At 35.1% G+C, this 21,362-nt stretch overlaps 3 protein-coding genes across 3 annotated transcripts; 1 reads left to right on the forward strand and 2 right to left on the reverse strand.

The window, feature by feature from the left end:
- The first annotated feature begins 629 nt into the window (after positions 1–629).
- On the forward strand, positions 630–1,667 carry LOC135123201 (uncharacterized). Its single transcript, XM_064047693.1, has one exon. The coding sequence runs from the start codon at positions 630–632 to the stop codon at positions 1,665–1,667; it is 1,038 nt and encodes a 345-aa protein (XP_063903763.1).
- Positions 1,668–3,038: 1,371 nt separating this feature from the next.
- Positions 3,039–4,063, reverse strand: LOC135123202 (uncharacterized). Its single transcript, XM_064047695.1, has 2 exons — positions 4,033–4,063; positions 3,039–3,991 (listed from the first exon to the last, which is right to left on the reverse strand). The coding sequence occupies exons 1-2, from the start codon at positions 4,061–4,063 to the stop codon at positions 3,039–3,041; spliced, it is 984 nt and encodes a 327-aa protein (XP_063903765.1).
- A 7-nt stretch (positions 4,064–4,070) lies between these two features.
- Positions 4,071–5,825, reverse strand: LOC135123203 (uncharacterized). The gene has a single exon (XM_064047696.1). It carries the CDS (start codon positions 5,823–5,825, stop codon positions 4,071–4,073), a length of 1,755 nt encoding a protein of 584 aa, XP_063903766.1.
- Between the last annotated feature and the right edge of the window lie 15,537 nt (positions 5,826–21,362).

The raw sequence follows: 21,362 nt of genomic DNA on the forward strand, positions 1-21,362 counted from the left end.
TTATGAAGCCAAGAACGCGAACTTTGTTCAAAAAACAAATAAAAGCTGCTATTGTAAAATGTTACGAAGAGTTTCAACGGGCATATCCTTCGTCTTCCCAGCGTGAACACGAGTTACGACTAGCGAATATTTTTTCAGTACGAAATCTTGGTAGTAACTATAACATTTCCAACGTTACTTGTCCACCACACAGTTCACGTTGTCCATTTTTCACACCAACCAGTGACTCAGTAACATCCTTTTATCCTATCATTAACCAGCTCATTTTCCTGCAGTGTTCAAGAAGTCAAATAAGAACGCTTTTACTCCAACACAAATCCGGACAACTTCCCGAAGATCCTAGACCTTCCCCACGAAAGAAGTCAAAATGGTTTACGGATTTTGAATTCAAAGAAGACCTAAACTTTCACATATTTGAAAAAAATCGTCAGAATGAGTTTTTTACAATTCAGGATTTATTTACTTTTGCCACAGAAAATCTTAATTACAACGCAAGTATCCGGACTCTACGAAGGGTTATTAAATCCATGGGTTACAATTTTAAAAAAGTTGAAAACAGGAAAATTATAATTGAGTCGCCCCGCTTACAGGGATTAAAAATTAAATTTTTAAGGCGTTACATACAGTTAATGGAAGAAGATGTGACATTTGTTTATTTAGACGAGACGTGGGTGTATCAGCATGGTGTACCAGTAAGAAGATGGGTGCATGAGAGTGATCGGAGAGGCATGCCTGCGAAAATAGTAATGAATGAGGGTAGAAGGTTTACCATACTTCATGCAGGGGGTAAATTTGGTTTTTTGGAAAACTGCTTGCTATTTTTAGATAGCAATAATGATAGCAGGGACTATCATAAGACTATGAACGGGCAATTGTTCAGGCAATGGGTGGAAACACAGTTAATTCCATCTGTTAATTTTATTAACGGTAAGGTTGTTATCATCATGGACAATGCACCTTATCATTCGGTGTTAGCAGAACAATTGCCTCGTTTGTCTTGGATTAAATCAAAATTAAAATTTTGGCTTGCACAAAAAAAAATTCCTTTTGGCGATAATTTGACAAAAAAACAGCTTTGGGATATTATCAAACCTCTTTTACCATCAACTCGTAAATATGAGATTGATGAGTTGTTGTCAAAGAGTAATATTGAAGTTTTACGTTTACCTCCATATCACTGCCACTATAATGCTATAGAAATGGTATGGGGATTCTGTAAACCATATTATAACAAACACATCTTGAAGCAGTCTTCCAAAAAATCAGAAATCAAGCACTTGTGGATTGAAGCTATGTCTAAATATAAACCAGAGATGTGGACATCAAGTGTAATCCACTGTGAAAATATTATCAAGGATGACTGGCAAAGAATGATGGGTAATACCAGTGTTAAAGATATTCCTCCTGTCATAATATCACTTGGAGAATCTGATAGTGAATCTGATTTAAGTTCAGATGAATCAGACAGTATAAGTGATATTATGCAGGATGGTGTATTAGCCAACAGAACATTAAATGTAAGTATGGATCCTGAAACCAGTATGAATGAAACACAAGGCAATATTGGAGAAGGCCAGCAGCTTTGTGTAGATGATGTTGAGATGTGTGAATGGATGAATGCAGAGAATGATATAGAAACAATTATTGTAGAGGTAATAGATGATTAATTTACCTTGCTAAGTAAATAAATGTCACACCTTTTAACAATTATTGTATTAATGAGTTAGTTAGTTGTTCCTGTTTTATTCCATTGTTAAAGTTTTTGACAATACACTGATTTGTAACAGTTGAGACTACTGTTTATGTTCCTATAAATTATGTTCATTGAGAATTGTCTTTCTATCACATTTAGAACATTTCATTTTATTTAATTCCCTCCTGTGATTCAACCTTAGTGAATTGATCTGCTTCTTTACATTACTTCCTTTTGCTTCACGCTTTATCTCTTTAAATACTTCATGTAGTTTCTTATAAATTATAACCTACAATTTTCTCATATTTATTTGTATACAGTGGGCTCAAAATACTCAACAGTTCTGGTAACATTTCATTAAAATGTGTAAATCTTCTAATGACGCATTATTAGTACAAGCACCAGAGTTCTGTGATTCAGAAGAACCAAGCCATAAGTCAGTATCGTCCATGGCAGCATAAATAAGACTGATGGAAATATTAATACCAACTGCCAGCCATGTGGTCATTCTTCGTACACCATCCTTGTACATAGATAGGTAAAAATACAAATAAAAGTTCCAATTTTCACTATACCTTTGAGTCGTACTTGCCCATTTTATTGATGTCCACCTTTTGTTAACGAGATGGTAAACTGTTGACTGCTTATACCATCAATTGTGGCAGTGCAGATTTATACTGCACTTTCGATTCCACAGTTTGATAATGTCGGTGTATGTGCCCTGAAAATGCGTACCCTAAGCTCTAACCCACATAAAAGAGCCCCTTAATTAATAAGCCGTCGCCTTGTAAGCACAGAACCTTGTAAGACGGCGATCAAACAAATGTCAAAAAAAAGTAACTAATGTCATTAATCGTCGGCCATTTTCTCTCTAAAAAGGTACGGAAAGCCGTTTACACCAGCGAAATTTTGAAAACTTACACTAGGGAGTGGTTAAATCGAAATGCCGACGACTGTATATATAAATTTACAGATATATAGAATACTAGCTGTTACCCGCAGCTCTGCTTGCGTGGATTTCGCAATTAGGACACATTATTTTTCATCTCCTTAAATATTTGTTGATTTCAATTTATATTATTTTTTAAGTTTGTAGAGTCTTCATTAATAATAATAACAATATATGTATAAAAGTTTTTGTCCTGTCCGGCTGACTGATTCATCAACATAACTACTGGAGCTATAAACATGAAATTTGGACAAAAGGTTTCTTTCGTAATGTGAAACAAAACTATTCTAACAAAAATATAATATAATAGTAACTATACTTAATACATATATTCTATTTATTTCAACCCAATTACGGAAATAAAAAATTATAACAAAGAACAAAATTAATTTGTTACTAACAAAGTACTTCTTTGTATACCACATTCGTCGTAAGCTTTCCATGTGCTAGAATTACCAGACGACTCGCGGCACTCACTCTGGAACAGGCCACATAGAACTGTCCATGAGAAAAACAGTCTTCCGTCAGGTCTATTCCGGCCATTTTCAATGTTTGACCTTGTGCTTTATTGATAGTTATTGCGAAGCAGACTTTCAGGGGGAACTGCAACCTTTTGAATTCAAATGGGTATTCTGACGGTATTAAAGGTATTCGTGGTATGAACACCTTTCCCCCTTGAGCACATCCCGTGATTATCGTGGCCTCTACAACATTCCGGTGGAGAGCCGTTATTTGCAATCTGGTGCCATTGCATAACTTTGGAAGGTTCAGGTTCCTTAATAGCATAACTGGTGCGCCAATCTTAAGTGTGAAATTATGAGGGGGAAGACCAGCTGGGTTAAGCGTATTTAAAAACTCGACTGGATAATTTATAGCATCATCAGTTTGTACTACCGAATCCACGGATTTATATTGAATTTCTTCTCCTTCAAATGATTTTAACAAAAGATCGTTAATACCAGCCGCTCTCTCATTTTTGGGAGTCAAAATAGCACGTTCGCATAACCAGTCTATGGGTTTTGCCTTGAGATTGATGATGTCGGGGTAAATTTTGTTGGTTAGTTCTGTAAGAGATTCTACTACCGTAGCCAGAGTTGGTGGTATAATAATCTTACCATCAACTGTAGGGTAATTTCCATCTCCTATTTGAAGCACAGTCTGTGCAAACTTAGCAACGGTAGCATCACCTCCTAAAAGTACTCTCATATTTGTCTTTAAGGCGAGCTTCTTAATTTGGGGCCACAAATACGATGATTTTAAACATGACCTCACTTCATCGGCTCGTGTTCCCCTTGGTACGACGGGTAAGGTTTGTCGAAAGTCTCCAGCTAAGAGAACCATAACGCCGCCTACAAACTACCATTTTCTCTTATATCTCGCAGAGTTTTACTGAGAGCTTCTACGCCTCCTTTATGGGCCATAGTGCATTCATCCCATACTACTTATAAGTTTTGTTTCTTTCAAGACTTGCGCCATATTGCTCTGCTTTGAAATGTTGCACAGAGGTGTCTCTACACGCATTAGATTTAAGGGTAATTTAAAAGCAGAATGCGCTGTTTTACCGCCATCCAGCAACGTGGCTGCTATGCCAGAAGAAGCAACTGCCAAGGCTATCCCGCCATTTTTTCGTACTCTAGCCAATAATAATTTTAAAAGAAACGTTTTACCCGTGCCTCCAGGAGCATCCAAAAAGAATACTTGACCAGTGCCATTCTCGATACTATCTAAAACTTGGTTGTAAATTTGATATTGTTCTGTATTTAATAAACTTTCGTTGTTGGATACTACTTGAGCCAATAAAAGTGTGTCATAGCTAATCTCTCTGAGATAGTCTCTGTTTTGTATGACTTCTTCACGTCTTACAGGCTGAGGCAAACCATAATACTCTAAACATTGTCCTCCTAAAGATAAAACCGTATCTTCAATGGAAATCAGACACTTGTTGTACACTTCATTCATAATCTGAACACTGTCTTGACACTCTGACTGCACTTGACGTTTTATGTCCTCCGACAGACTGTTTTTATATTTCTCCCATATACTTAAAGCGTCTGTTACTTTGCAAAATATCAACAAAATTGAGAACAGGTCTCGTAGCTTAAAAGGAGAATCAGTAAGAGCAGCTTCTTCCATTGTAGCATTCCACTGCTTGTCATCTTCTAGCAAACCCAAGGATTTACATGATGACTGGTATGTGGGATAAACGACACCATCAATAGTTTTTAAATCCGAGAATGATGTTGGCCCTCTCACTTGATGAAGAAGAAGAGGAAAGTAGTAACATTCGGCGTTATTAGGGTGGACGGTGTACACTCTGCCCAAAGCTTGATCTTTTTTGACTCCCGGCCAACTATCAACATTGTTTCCACGTTTTCGTCTCTCAAATTTAGTACTTTTCCACACATAGTATGAAGGGACTTCAACATAGAGAAGGGTTTTTGCAAAATTATCCGTTTTGCAAAGATCAAAAAATGCTAGAAGAGTAGTTTTCTGTGGATTATTTACCTTTTCAGTCACATTATTGAAGTCGTTAGGATTAAAATAGACACGCTGGCCATTTTCCAAGTGCACTGCGAGATGAAAAACAGCTGGAAATCTTTCATGTATAGGAAAGGCCAGAATTCTCCAAACAGCTTCAGAGCTGCTAATATATCGACCACTTTCATATAATTTGACCTCATCATTGTCATTTTCAAGACCAAATGAGGCTTGGTCGGATCCTTTATTGACGTATTTGCATATATATTTAATAGATTTTACAGAGTTACAATACTCGATGTTGATGTGAGCAGCAAAAGTTCGAGACAAAACTGGATTATACAGTACCACCCATCTATTATCTAGGGTTACACCATGGATTTCAACCGTGAATCCACCATCCGCGGGACCTCTTCGCCGATATTTAGGGTAGCCGTCGTCGCCTGTTTGGGTTTCTTTCAGGAGAATTCGAGGATATTTTTTGCTACAGCAACCTCCTTTCATACACGGGAATTTCCTCAAATTTCCGCAGGGCCCATGGATCATATTGGTTTTGATAATTTTATAAAGGATAGGATCCTTTTGAGGATCCGGTATCTCCGCACAGATAACATTATCTATATTAACCGCAGAAATTCGCTGCTCCAACCACAACAAAATGTGGATGTGTGGAAGACCTCGCTTCTGCCATTCAACGGAATACATAAAGCAACGCACTTTTCCAAACAAACAAATTTCCTTTTGTTAGCAGTGACATAATTGCTTTAACTTTTAAATGAAATACCCGTGCTATAATGTCATGACGATCGTGTGGCTTTTGACCATGCAGCAATGCATCTGCAATATCTTTCCATTGAGGATTGCATGTAAATGTGATGAAAAGGTCAGGGCGACCGTAATGGCGTACGTAGGTCATTGCATCTTGAGTTCTTTCATGCATATATCGAGGTGATCCAGTAAACGATGAAGGGAGTACCACCCTATTACCAAGTTGAGTAATATCGGTGTCCTGCCTTCCTATCGCATCTTTCAAATGTACATAAATGTACATCTGCTCTGAGGTATGCTTGGTTGTACCTGATATAATTCAATCTTTCCGTTTCTATTTTCGCATACGTATCAACTAAATATTGACTAAAAAGGGTACGATATTATAACAATCGATTTTCGTCTTCTTCTCTGACCATGATGCGATATGAATAAAAATTTAGCGCCGATATGGTTTTTTGAAGAGATGTTTTTGTTTTAGGATCATATTGCGGTACGTCAATAGAGTAACCATCCTCACCATAACAAAATAAGAGTGGGTATTGCAGGGCGTCATACGAGCGGTGTAACTCGCTGATCCGATGCAATTTGTTATCGTGATTTTGTAAAACGATATCTCGCTTGTCGAACTGCTGTCCGACTATGACCAGAGCAACTTCACTCGTTGTCTGTGCATTATAACGGCCTGTGTGAGCATTGGCTGGTTTTCTATCAGCGTGAATAACGACTTCAAATTTTTCACAATCTTCGGGTACGTTTTGAAGAGTTGTTTTCAGGTCCCTTATATATGAATTTTTCTCGTGCAACATCGCTTGCAGTTGTTTGACCAGATTTGGTTTCACACCAGAGAAATTGCTGCATCTCAAATTTACCTCTCTCTCGTCTTCACCAATGAAGTAAATTTGAAGAAATTGAGGTTCTTGTTGGAGCAAGGGTAATAAGCTACCAACCAAATGATAAACCTGTCCCTGTACTTTAAACGTGGGCATAAAACCATCTTCCATTATTTTCTTAGCTCCAAAGGACGTCATCTGAAAGCAACTGTTATACTTTCTAATACCATCCATAAAATGAACCTGCTCTGGATGAAGACCCATAATCAAGCTGTGAAGAGGCTCTGGCAAGGGTTTAAATGTTGGAAGTTGCCCTTTACCACCGGCGCAACACATGCCAGGAGCTTCTTCTTTCCACTTATAAGCAAGACAATGTATGCATTTGTGATTCATAGCACCTAGGGCAACAGTTTTATCAGTTTCATAAGCTAATTCAAGATCATACATCATTCCAGACAAAGCTTTAACTTTCCACGGAAGCAATCGCCTTTCTGATCGATTTCCGGGATTATTCCTTTCATGCCTAAAAACACTTGCTCTATGAACATCTGGATTATTTTGCTGGTAAGTCATCACTGCAGCGCGGTGAGCCTCTGGATTTTTCCGTTGATAAACCATGACAGCCTTACGATGAACATCCGGATTACGTTGCATGTACTTGATAGCGGCATCTTTGAGCTGTTTTTTTCTAGTTGCGTCGGTAAATCTAGCCCGGTGGTGCTTCTTTTTTTCAGTATCATTTTGAGAAATGAAACTTGGAATTAATTGATCCTCAGAAGATTGATAAACGTCGAAATGCCCATTAGAAAGATCGTGCGAAGTACTAAAACGCAATTTACATACGGGATTTTCTTCTATGCCGAATTTTTCATACAACTCTCCGTTATAATAAACCTCAAATACATATGGAAATATTTGTCCAGAAGCCACTAATTCGCACAAACCGCCATAAGTATAGGACTGTGACATTTCGGCAAGGTAGTCAGCAGCACTGTTAAAATTATTTCCATCTCTGTCGTGGGATAGGATGGAAAACTCATCCCAACGCTCTACTACGTGTGTTACTATTAGGATCTCCCGCACCTCCCGAGCCATAACTTCAGTACCATATAACAGGTATGATATTGCTCGGAATAAGCAAGCTCCATCGCCAATAATCGGTACGACAGTATGTGGTACCATTGCACCGTATATGTTTAAGATTTCTACAACCATATCGGAAATATTTTGACAATTCGTGACATAAAACACAACCGTCAACGCCGTTTGGCCTCACGCGTCCGACCGCAGACCGCGTTCGCATCGCAGTCGCTTACTCGGTGACGTCGCGGCCTCTCTATTTCCATACAACTTCTTAAATTTTAAAGGCTTAAGACTGATTTTTCCAATAACCCTACCACGTACAACTGAAATACGCTTTACATTATTTGTGTTGAACAGCATTATATCAAGTTCCACGCAAAAATTTACAATAGAAATATTTTTCCCATACACAATTAGACACCGCTTTTTACCCCCTTAGGGGTTGAATCTCGGAAAATGCTGAAATACGTGTTTCGTTATCTGTATTGAAGAGCATTAATACCAAGTTTCACGTAAATATTTACAACAGAAATGGTTAGGGAATAGTCTTCCTGTACAAACTTTACCACCGCTTTTCACCCTTTTAGGGGTGGAATTTCCCAAGTTCCTTTCTTAGTGGGTGTTTACATTACAAAAGTAAACTATTGTCCAAATTTCATGAAGGAATCGAAAATTCAAAGCGCGCCATCAACCCATGCCAGCAGCAGTGTTGGGGATAGATACTTTTAAAAATATCTAGATACAGATATAGATACATGGAAGATAAAAGTATCTAGATACAGATTGTTTTCGATTTTTTCGAAATGTATCTAGATATAGATACAAGAAAACAGATACTTTTTGAAGCTTTGGCGAATAAAATAACTGAAAACATGTTTATGTATTTTTTTATGTATTGTTTAATAAATTTTTTAAAATTAAGAACATTTCGAACGTATTGTCACCTAAATTATTTCTTCTTGGTGTCAGAATTTGGTTTCCGCTACTAAACACCCGTTCCACAGATGCAGAAAAAGGGATTGTGGTATTAGATTTAAAAAATAAACATTTTACTGCAGCATAGTTATTCAAGACTGAAAAATCTTTTCTTTTTTCCTGCAAATAGGCCATCGCTTCGCTGTTTGATGTGTCGCAAATTGTGCAATATTTATTACGTAGGGTTAAAAAGAATATTTTTTTTGTTTTTATTCCTATACTACAGTGTCCAAATTGTGTTTGAGTATATCTAATAATTATATCCAGCATTAAAATTAATATTTCAAAAGAATACGGGAAATGATTATTCTGTGCTGAAGGTTTGTTGTCGGCAACCTGTCATAAATTATTCTTCAATATCGACTTACCATGTTTTTATGTCCGGTAATCGTCTATCCCGGTGCGGCAGGTATATACATTTTAGGAAGAATTGCTGGTTCCGTTTAAGGCAAAATAAGTACAATTTCTTAGAAAGGTATTTAAACCCGGTACAGGATCAAAGGCTGCCTGGCAGGCCGGAATCACCAGAGTGCAACTTTAAATTTTCAGATTTTTGTTGAAACTCATTTTATTTTAATCTCGTTTCACGATTTCTGATAATATATCACGATAAATTATTCTACCGAGGGTTGTAAAAATATTAATTTTATTGCCCAAGATTTACACTTTAACATAATCGGCACATTCTAGGGCAAAACGGACCTGCCAAGCCCGCCTCGCGTTAGGTCCAACAATGAAAAAGTGAAGAAATGACACATGTTGCAACAGGAAAAGATACTACATTTGTCTAAAAAATAAAGGTATAAAACAGTAACAAATACTCGTATGTGATTTATGCGAGAGAAATGTATGTATTGAACATTCTAATTTGTGCTAATTGAAAAAATTAATCATTATGTAACACGCAATTATTATTTTCTAAAAATAATAACATACCTTAAACAAATATTTTTACTATTAAAATTACTTTTATTTAATAACACAAATACAACCAACGGGCCTACCGGACCCGTGTTGCTCAGGTACACAGATAAAATGCATTGCCCCGGATAAGCGTAAAACGCAGTGAATAGTGAATTGTGGTTTATGGTTTTTAAAATACCATCTTACCATGGCTTAGATTTATAACCCTTCAGGATTATATTTAAAGATGTATAAATACTGAAGGCTACAATGATGGTATTTAAAATATGAAAATTTCCGTGACAGAACACTATTAGTGGACCTCTTACCTCTATTTTTGTTTATGTGACCAAAATGACCAACATGAAGTATCAAAAATTACTACTAGTATAACTCAACTAATAACTACTGAAAAAAAAGTTAAATAAAAAAAGTATCTGTATCTGTGCCATTAATTTTGTATCTAGATACAGATACTAGATACTGCCCAACACTGGCCAGCAGTGAATCAAATATCTTAAAAAAAAAGTGTTGTATGAAGTGATTTATTATTTATATTCCAGAAATCCGTTCTCTTTGATAATAGTAACAATAATAACAAAAATAAAAACCAAAAACAGTCAAACAACGAGCAAACGGAAACAGTAGGCACCAAAAGCATGCAACCGAAATGAATTCCCAACTAGAAATTTTCAACTAAAATTATAAAAAATCTCATAAATATGAAACGTGACACCATTACTGTGTATGTGTTCCAAATCAATAAATTAGCCCATGCGATAAATTTCCCCCCATTTCAAATTCCTTCCGTGCCCTCCATCATCAGAATTCAGCACTCCACCTAATTGTTTACAACCTGTAAACCCCAAACTGACAACACCTAATAATAGCCCGTAATGAGCCCCAGATCCGGGATCTAGGCTTGTGCCACTTTCGGCGTCCTACTTCCATCGGATTGTTTACCAAAAGTGGCGAAAGCACATAAATCAAGCCCGAGGGGTGTCTGTCCGGCCGGCAGTCTTCGTCGAGCCATTTCTGGCGCAATAAATTGCCAAATCAGTTTTATAACCCCGAAAACAAACATAAAAATAACGGAATTGTTGTCGTTGTAATTGAATTTATCGACTCGCCCGCTGAAACAACAAGTTGTGTTGACACGAATTTGCATATTATGGAAATTAATTCCATTAGGTAAATTGATAGTGAAAATGTTTGAAGACACGGGGCGGAATTTTCGTTCTGATTGCGGTGCAGTTGCGACAAAGGGGTTGAAAATTTGGCTAATTTCGAAGGTGCTTGTTTGGGCGGGGAGAAATAAAGAAACAAATCACGTTTAAATTCTATTGGAAACGGTGACGAAAACGCGAAGACAGATTTCGTGGTTTCAAAGACGTTTTGTTTAAGGCAGTTTAATGAATACGAACACATAGTTGTTGGAAAATCTCTTTAAATTATTTATTTCTTCTTCAGAATTGGTAATTCAAGTCAAAGTCCAGATACAGAAGATCCCAATTCAATGATTTGGTAAGAGACTTGAAGAAAATTGTCAATGACCTCGTTCAAGAGAATAAGAAATTAAGGCAAGAAGTTGAGCAAATGAAAGCTGAAAAAATACAAACAAACATATCGAGCTTTAGTTAATAAAGATCAACATCATCCTTGTCTTAGTATCAAAGTTCTACTTAACTTACAGCATAACTCATGCAAATATGTGCCCCCACCCTGTCTAAATTGTGATGATTTTGTTTATTCGTCGTGAGCCAGGGGGCGGAGCTTAATTGCAAAATTCATATTTTTCTACAAGAAATTACCATCTGGAACATGTTCTTAAAAAATTATGTTTAAAAAAAACTATAAGAATCAAGTAAAAAAGGAAGATGAATTTTTCATTCGTTGTCACAGCAAGGGGCGTAGCATAATTCCAAAATCCATAATTCCCTGCAAAAATTTACCATTTTAAACACGTTTTAAGCCTCTTGTTGTGAAAAAAACTGCTTACCTTAAAAAACAATATATGTGCCCCGCCCACGCGGCCTATTTAAATTGTGATGATTTTCTTTATTCGTCATGAGCCACGAGGTGGAGCTTAATTACAAAATTCTTATTTTTCTACAAGAAATTACCATCTGAAACTTGTTCTTTAAAGATTCAAAGAAAACTACAATTACACAGGCCTACAAAAAACAAAAAAAATTTTGGTGCAGCGTTTTTTGTATTTGTCATCCATAAGATAGGTACAGTACAGTATATTGACATTTGTCATTTCAACCCATCAGCTCTTGTGTGCCTACCATCCTCATTTTCATTTTTTTCCCGGTTTTGTTCGAAACAGTCAATCTTACAAGAGCACAGATAAAATGTATCTACTTATTTCATTATGGGTAGTAAGTTTAGACGTTGTATGAACAACCCTGATATGTTTTGTTACGTTTGTGGTGAATACATATTCAATAATCAGCGAAAATCGATTACGGACTCTGTGATCCGCTTGTATTTTCCTAACTACGGTATCTAAATACGGAACCAAGATAAACCGTGGGTGCCTCATAGTGCATGTGAAATGTGCATTGAACATTTGCGACAATGGGTGAAAGGAACACATAAGTGTATGAAGTTTGGAGTACCTATGATTTGGCAAGAACAAAAAAATCATCATGACGACTGTTATTTTTGTATGACCAATATAGTGGGCATCAACAAAAACAATCGACACTAATGGAAATATCCCAATGTATCTTCAGCAGAAAGACCTATTTAACCCATTCAGAAAATGATAATAATAATAATAATTTCTTTGCTTTAGATACTTAACCCAATGACAGGAAATATAAAAGAATAAGTGTTTACAATATGAAAACGAACAATGAGAACCAACGGAACTATTAACTACTAAACAACTAACCTTTGATCTTATTAACGAACTAAAACTTTTTTGAAAAGCTAGCTTGTACATATTGTTTTTGTTTTTACAAAAATTCTTTCAATAAAGTATTGTAGATGTTTTAAACGAAATGAAAATTTGCGAAAATTATTATTTTTTTTGGTTCATTTGAAGTCCGAATTCAAAAATATTCGGCCTCAAATTAGAATGTTTCAAAAATTATAAAATCGGTTTCGATTATTTTCAGAATTGATCAAAAATTTCATATTGGAAAATCGTCATTTTGAAAAAATCTAAAAATCTACAAAAAATTTTGGGATTTAGATCTGGGTGTGCTTATTCCAGAAATATAGCGTGTTCAAAGTTCCAAGGGAACATTTTACAAATATCCGGTTTGATTGTCCGACAAAATCACTTAAAAGACAATTTCTCGAAGTATAAATTGAAAATAAACCGGTAGTTCTGTAAAAATGCATTTTTTTTTCTATCTCGTAAACAAGAGCTGATACAGAAAAATAAGTAGCAATTTTGATATCATTTGATAAGACATATTTAAAATCAGGTCTAAAATTCTAGGCACCAAAATGTGTGTAGGCCAGTGTTATTAAGTAAAAAAGGAAACCGAAGATTACGCCCCACCTATACCCCCCCGATTTCAATTGTGATGAATTTTTCATTCGTAGTCATACCGAAGGGCGGAGCTTAATTGCAAAAACCATATTTCCCTACAAAAATTTACCATTTTAAAAAGGTTTTAAATTTCTTGTTGTGAAAAAACTACTTACATTAAGAAAAAATAAGCGCAAAATATATGCCCCACTTCCCGAGCGTAGTTTTTATTCGTCGTGAGACAAAGGGCGGAGCTTAATTGCAAAATCGTTATTTTTCCACAAAAAATTACCATCTGGAACATGCAAAATTATGCTCAAAGAAAACTAAAATTATCAAGTAAACAAGGAAGCTAAAAATTAACCCCACCATTACCCGCGTTCCCATCTCCACTATGATGAACTTTCCTTTCGTTGTCACACCAAGGGGCGGAGGACAATTGCAAAATCCATATTTTCCTGCAAAAATGTACCATTTTAAACACGTTTTAACTTTCTTGTAGTGAAAAAACTGCTTATATTAATGGATTTTGCAATTATGCTACGCCCCTCGGTGTGACAACAAATGAAAAATTCATTACGGTCGAAAATTGGTGGTATTTTGCATATTTTTATATATTTCAAAGGACGATTCTGGAAAAACCGTTCGAGTTATCGAAGAAATGAAAGCGGATATGACTTCTGGTGTCCTAAATCTACAAGAAAATGCATTTAGTGAAATTTCGAAAATTTCGTTGAAAATTGGTCGAAAATTGGTGGTATTTTGCATATTTTGTATATTTCAAAGGACGATTCTGGAAAAACCATTGGAGTTATCGAAGAAATGAAAGCGTATATGACTTCTGCGGCCCGAAATCTACAAGAAAATGCATTTTGTGAAATTTCGAAAATTTCGTTGAAAATTGGTCGAAATTTGGTGGTATTTTGCATATTTGTGTATATTTCAAAGGACGATTCTGGAAAAACCATTGTAGTTATCGAAGAAATGAAAGCGGGTATGAATTTTACGGCCCGAAATCTACAAGAAAATGCATTTAGTGAAATTTCGTAAATTTCGTTGAAAATTGGTCGAAAATTGGTGGTATTTTGCATATTTTTGTATATTTCAAAGGACAATTCTGGAAAAACCATTACATTTATCGAAGAAATGAAAGCGCATATGACTTCTGCAGCCCTAAATCGACAAGAAAATGCATTTAGTGAAATTTCGAAAATTTCGGTGAAAATTGGTCGAAAATTGGTGGTATTTTGCATATTTTGTATATTTCAAAAGACGATTCTGGAAAAACCATTAGAGTTATCGAAGAAATGAAAGCGGATATAACTTCTGCGGCCCGAAATCTACAAGAAAATGCATTTAGTGAAATTTCGGAAATTTCGTTGAAAATTGGTCGAAAATTGGTGGTATTTTGCATATTTTTGTATATTTCAAAGGACAATTCTGGAAAAACCATTACATTTATCGAAGAAATGAAAGCGGATATGACTTCTGCAGCCCTAAATCGACAAGAAAATGCATTTAGTGAAATTTCGAAAATTTCGTTGAAAATTGGTCGAAAATTGGTGGTATTTTGCATATTTTGTATATTTCAAAGGACGATTCTGGAAAAACCATTGGAGTTATCGAAGAAATGAAAGCGTATATGACTTCTGCGGCCCGAAATCTACAAGAAAATGCATCTAGTGAAATTTCGGATATTTCGTTGAAAATTGGTCGAAAATTGGTGGTATTTTGCATATTTTTGTATATTTCAAAGGACGATTCTGGTTAAACCATTGGAGTTATCGAAGAAATGAAAGCGGATATGAATTCTGGGGCCCTAAATCCACAAGAAAATGCATTTAGTGCAATTTCGAGAATTTCGTTGAAAATTGGTCGAAAATTGGTGGTGTTTTGCATATTTTGTATATTTCAAAAGACGATTCTGGAAAAACCATTGGAGTTATCGAAGAAATGAAAGCGGCAATGCTTTCTGCGGTCCGAAATCTATAGGAAAATGCATTTAGTGAAATTTCGAAAATTTCGTTGAAAATTGGTCGAAAATTGGTGGTATTTTGCATATTTTTGTATATTTCATGACGATTCTGGAAAAACCATTGGAGTTATCGAAGAAATGAAAGCGTATATGACTTCTGCGGCCCGAAATATACAAGAAAATGTATTTAGTGAAATTTCGAAAATTTCGTTGAAAATTGGTCGAAAATTGGTGGTATTTTGCATATTTTGTATATTTCAAAGGACGATTCTGGGAAAACCATTGGAGTTATCGAAGAAATGAAAGCGGATATGACTTCTGCGGCCCGAAATCCACAAGAAAATGCATTTAGTGAAATTTCAGAAATTTCTTTGAAAATTGGTCGATAGTTAATAATAATAATAATAATTTATTAACGGAAATCCATTTACAAAATATACATAATGGCACAAGCATAATACAAAAATAATAATAATTTTTACTTAACACATAATAATTATTATATTCATTAGAAAATACTAAATTAAAAAACTATTTCAAAATTAATCTTAAATTCTTCTTAAACACTTGTTTTGAACTATCAAATAAATTAAATGTTTCATGCTTACAAAGATCATTTACAACTAACATCATTCTCCTCAAGGGGTGATTACGAGCTAAATTTGTGGCGAACGAACTAATTCTAAAAATTTGCTTGCTTCTGGTGTTTCTAATTTCCGGAGGGCTAATAAGGAAGGATAATTTCTCCAGAATGGCGCTATTATCAATAGAACTATTGATGACCCCATGAAGAAATGTTAAATCACTAGTTAGTCTACGTGTATGTAAAGTTTGCATGTTGAGGAAAGTAAGAATATTTGAGTATTCTCCTTTGTGATGTTGCTGTCCAAGTTTAAACTCCATACATCTTAAAAACTTTTTTTGGACTTTTTCGAGAGCAGCAGCATCGACATCGTATATTGGATACCAAACGGATGAAGCATATTCTAAATGAGGTCGAACTAAGGAGCAATAGAGGATCTTCAATACAGCAGGAGATAAATCTTTACAGTTTCTCCATAAAAATCCCCACAGTTTGAAAGCTTTGGTTATAACAGTAAGGTAATGATTCTTAAAAGATAATGACGAGTCGAATAATACACCAAGATCTTTAACTTCATTAACATGATCGATAACAGTTTTATCCAGTACATAATCGAAATGTATTATAGTCTTCTTATTACAAAATGAAATAGAATGGCATTTGGCAGTATTTAAATGCAATTCATTACGTGTACACCATGAACAAAATGCATCCAAATCAGATTGAACAAGAAATGTGTCTTGAATAGATCTAATGCAACTAAAAAGTTTTAAATCGTCAGCAAAAAATAGAAAATTACAATGATGAAATACTTGCGATAGGTCATTTATAAATAACAAAAACAAAAGGGGACCACAGTGCGAACCTTGTGGCACTCCTGACGTTACTTGAAAAGGCTCAGATAGAAAATTGCCTAACCTTACCTGTTGCCATCTATCACATAAAAACGATCTCAGCCAGATAATCGTTTCCCGTCTAAATCCCAAATGGGACAGTTTTAATAATAAGATCCTCTGATTAACTTTATCGAATGCTTTCGAAAAATCGGTATATATTGCATCCACTTGACATCTATTCCCAAAGGATTCGTTAAGATAAGAATAGTATTCAATTAAGTTGGTCAATGTTGATCTCTTAGGACGGAATCCATGTTGCTTTTCAGTCAAAATAGAAGAACTCATCCATGATAACTGTTTAGATACAATTAGATCAAAAATTTTTGGCAATATCATTTGATTACACACCCCACGATAACTATCAACTTGATTACGTTGGCCTGCTTTGTATATAGGGACAATATAACTAATTTTCCATGCATCTGGAAACTTCGAATCAATCAATGACAACTTGAATAAGTTACATATGGGAGGAGACAACGTAAATATGCACTTCTTTATAAACAGGCTTGGAATACCATCTGGGCCAGGATTGCATGATACTTTTAGATTTAAAATACTCTCAAAGACATCAGTAATAGAGACATGTAATCCAGGATCGTTAATACTGTTGCTAATAATTGAAGAACAATCATAATCAGTAAGTTTATCATGGGAATAGACCGACGAAAAATATTCAGCAAATAGTTTAGCGATGTCATGGCCATCTTTAGCAACTTTATGGTTCAAAAACATTTCTGTTGGAATATCATTGCAGCGTTTTCTATCCTTAATAAATTTCCAAACAAATTTGGGATTATTATAAATATTGGTATTAATTTTTCTAATATAAGAATCATAAAGTTTACTACTCAATTCTTTACACTGGGCTCTTAGTGAGCTAAAATATTCGTAATCATGTAGGTTTCCAGTTTGCTTAAATTTTTGATGGGCTATTTTCTTTTTAAATGTTAAAGATTTAAGATCTTTATTAAACCATATAGGAAATCTGGAGGAGTTTGACCTAATGATCTTCTTTGGTATAAATTGGTCAATGGCACAGTAAAGAATCTCATAAAATAACTTTATCCTATCATCAAGGTTCAAATCACGGAAATAAATATCCCAAGGAACAGAAGCAAAAAACTCGTTAATGAGAATATAATTGCCCTTGGCAAAATCAAAAACTTCAATTTCGGTACTCAAAGTATCTCCAATTGAGCCATTAATCAACCATGAGTAAGGAGTATGGTGTAAACTACCAGAAAAGGGAGAATCAATCGCAGTGTTGACTTCCAGGTCACAAAAATTGGAAAATACTAAATCTAAAAATATACCTCTGCTATTGGGAATCTTATTAACTTGATACAGATTCAAAAATGAATACGTGTTCCATAACACTTCCACTACAGGAGAGTAACAAACTGAATTGAGCATACCAAACGTATCAAAACGAATATGAGGTAAATTAAAGTCACCTGCAATTATGACATTAGAATCAGGGATTATGTTATAAACACTTTCCAGATCCACGCAATGACTTTTATAAATTTCTACAGCCGAGTTAGGTGGAATGTAAACACCCCCAATGACCAATTGCAAATCATTTAAATTAATGCGGATAAATACACTGTCCACCTTGTTACCCAACTTTACCAACGAAGAACGATATATCTTTTTTACTGCTATTAATACGCCACCACCTAACATTTTGTTACTAGTATTAACATTACGATCCGCACGAAAGACGTTGTAATTTGACAATGACAGTTCCTCGTCACAAATAGCACCATGCAACCAAGTTTCAGTTATTATTATGACATCGTATACACAAGAATTAACATATAGAGAGAAGTCTTTAATCTTCGTACGAAGGCCACCCGCATTAAAGTACAGAAAGCTTAGTTTTTTGGAGACTTGTGGACCTCCCGTTTTTTCGAAATAAAAGCCATATTATTCTTGTATCTGAGAGTTATTTTCTTGTCACCTTTTGAAATGTTCTCTTTAAACTCTTTTATGATCAAACTATTAGATTCACGTTGCAATTTGGTCAGATCGGCATGAAAATGAAATTGTTTGTTAGTGTTGTTTTTATTTGAACGCAAAATATTCTTAGCCTCCTCACTGTTCTCGTAAATTATCTTTAATGGACGTATCACACTGTGTTTAGGTAGACCAAGACGAACAATTTTTTTGGGCTGAGGAAATGATCCCAATGGATCTAAAACAGAACAGACATGGTTTAAATCATCTCTCACTTTGTCATCTATTGAGTGAGCACTAGATTCCGGAATATTAAATAGAAGGACATTATTACTACGGTCATTGCGGTCGGCAAGTTCAGATATTACATCATTAATATTACCAGAAACGCCATATTTAGAAGAATTGTCCTGAAGCTGTAAAAATTCCGACTCAAGGTGCTGAACTTTATTTTCAACAGCTAGGATTCTGTTATTAATTTTCTCAAGCTTAGCATCAATGATTTCAGAGATCTCTGATTTCAATTCAATCTTAAATATATTAAATTGTTTTTTAATTATTTGTTCAATATCAACGATAGATATATTTGTATTATGGTCGGACAAAGATGGAGTTGGCGATTGTGTACAAACATCACAAGTCCACGAATTACCAGAAATTAAAACAGAGGGATGTGAACTAATACATTTTACATGAGCATATTTTTTACACTTGGTGCATTTCACCGACGGAGTAGAGGGTGTAACGGCTGATTCGCATCTGACACAATAGCTTGGCATTGTTAATGTACCAATATTTTCTGGGAAAAAAGAGGGATATTAAAACATATACACTTCTTCACACCAGTAGGGCCTGTTACGGTGACTAATATTACTGACAGACTGGGTAGGCCACGGGAGGAATTAACAATTAATGAACACTGGGAGTAAAGAAATATAGGAAAGTAATTTATCAATTGTACAAAATAAAAACTTCTTGTGAAAAACGATTGAAGAAAAACTCACTGATTAGAATAACGGTGAGACAGAATGTTCAATTAACTTCTAATAACTCAGGAACCATGCACTTCACAAACTTCCAATTTAGGGACAGCCTATATTGCAAACGGCACTAACAGCATCGAAAAATTCAGAAAAATTCACTAATTATAAACCACACAATTTCGTCGTTATGCTCGCACTTATAATTCAGAACCGTCCTGCACAATGCTTAACTACAAAAGTTGGTGGTATTTTGTATATTTTGTATATTTCAGAGGACGATTCTAGAAAAACCATTGGAGTAATCGAAGAAACGAAAGCGGATATGAATTCTGCGGCTCTAAATCCACAAGAAAATGCATTTAGTGAAATTTCGAAAATTTTGATGAAAATTGGTCGAAAATTGGTGGTATTTGGCATATTTTTGTCTATTTCCAAGGACGATTCTGCAAAAACCAATGGAGTTATCGAAGAAATGAAAGCGGCAATGACTTCTGCGGCCCGAAATCTACAAGAAAATGCATTTGGTAAAATTTCGAAAATTTTGTTGAAAATTGGTCGAAAATTGGTGGTATTTTGCATATTTTGTATATTTCAAAGGACGATTCTGGAAAAACCATTGGAGTTATCGGAGAAATGAAAGCGGATATGAATTCTGCGGCCCGAAATCTACAAGAAAATGTATTTAGTAAAATTTCGAATATTTCGTTGAAAATTGGTCGAAAATTGGTGGTATTTTGCATATTTTTGTATATTTCAAAGGACGATTCCGGAAAAACCATTGGAGTTATCGAAGAAAAGAAAGCAGATATGAATTCTGCGGCCCGAAATCTACAAGAAAATGTATTTAGTAAAATTTCGAATATTTCGTTGAAAATTGGTCGAAAATTGGTGGTATTTTGCATATTTTTGTATATTTCAAAGGACGATTCTGGAAAAACCATTGGAGTTATCGAAGAAATGAAAGCGGCTATGATTTCTGCGGTCCGAAATCTAGAAGAAAATGCATTTAGTGAAATTTCGAAAATTTCGTTGAAAATTGGTCGAAAATTGGTGGTATTTTGCATATTTTTGTATATTTCAAAGGACGATTCTGGAAAAACCGTTGGAGTTATCGCAGAAATGCAAGCGGCAATGACTTCTGAGGCTCTAAATCTACAAGAAAATGCATTTAGTGAAATTTCCAAAATTTCGTTGAAAATTGGTCGAAAATTGGTGGTATTTTGCATATTTTTATATATTTCAAAGAACGGTTCTAGAAAAACCTTTGGAGTAATCGAAGAAATGAAAGCGGATATGAATTCTGCTGCCCTAATTCCACAAGAAAATGCATTTAGTGAAATTTCGGAAATTTCTTTGAAAATTGGTCGATAATAATTGGTGGTATTTTGCATATTTTGTATATTTCAAAGGACGATTCTGGCAAAAACAATTGGAGTTATCGAAGAAATGAAAGCGGATATGACTTCTGCGGCCCGAAATCTACAAGAAAATGTATTTAGTGAAATTTCGAAAATTTCGTTGAAAATTGGTCGAAAATTGGTGGTATTTTGCATATTTTTGTATATTTCAAGGGACGATTCTGGAAAAACGATTGGAGTTATCGAAGAAATGAAAGCGGCAATGATTTCTGCGGACCTAAATCTACAAGAAAATGGATTTAGTAAAATTTCGAAAATTTCGTTGAAAATTGGTCGAAAATTGGTGGTATTTTGCATATTTTTGTATATTTCAAAGGACGATTCTGGAAAAACCATTACAGTTATCGAAGAAATGAAAGCGGATGACTTCTGC

Source organism: Zophobas morio, unplaced genomic scaffold (genome assembly GCF_036711695.1).
Source record: "Zophobas morio isolate AGI-343-1 ecotype UQ-CSIRO unplaced genomic scaffold, CSIRO_AGI_Zmor_V1 ptg000006l, whole genome shotgun sequence".
NCBI lineage: Eukaryota > Metazoa > Arthropoda > Insecta > Coleoptera > Tenebrionidae > Zophobas > Zophobas morio.

Excerpts from the sequence above, each read along its gene's own strand:
- LOC135123202 (XM_064047695.1), bottom strand. The coding sequence starts at position 4,063 with ATGGCCCATAAAGGAGGCGTAGAAGCTCTCA. Across the intron at positions 3,992-4,032 it reads AGGAGGCGTAGAAGCTCTCA|GCGGCGTTATGGTTCTCTTA; the intron begins GTAAAACTCTGC and ends GGTAGTTTGTAG.
- LOC135123203 (XM_064047696.1), bottom strand. The coding sequence starts at position 5,825 with ATGTATTCCGTTGAATGGCAGAAGCGAGGTCTTCCACACATCCACATT.
- LOC135123201 (XM_064047693.1), top strand. The coding sequence starts at position 630 with ATGGAAGAAGATGTGACATTTGTTTATTTAGACGAGACGTGGGTGTAT.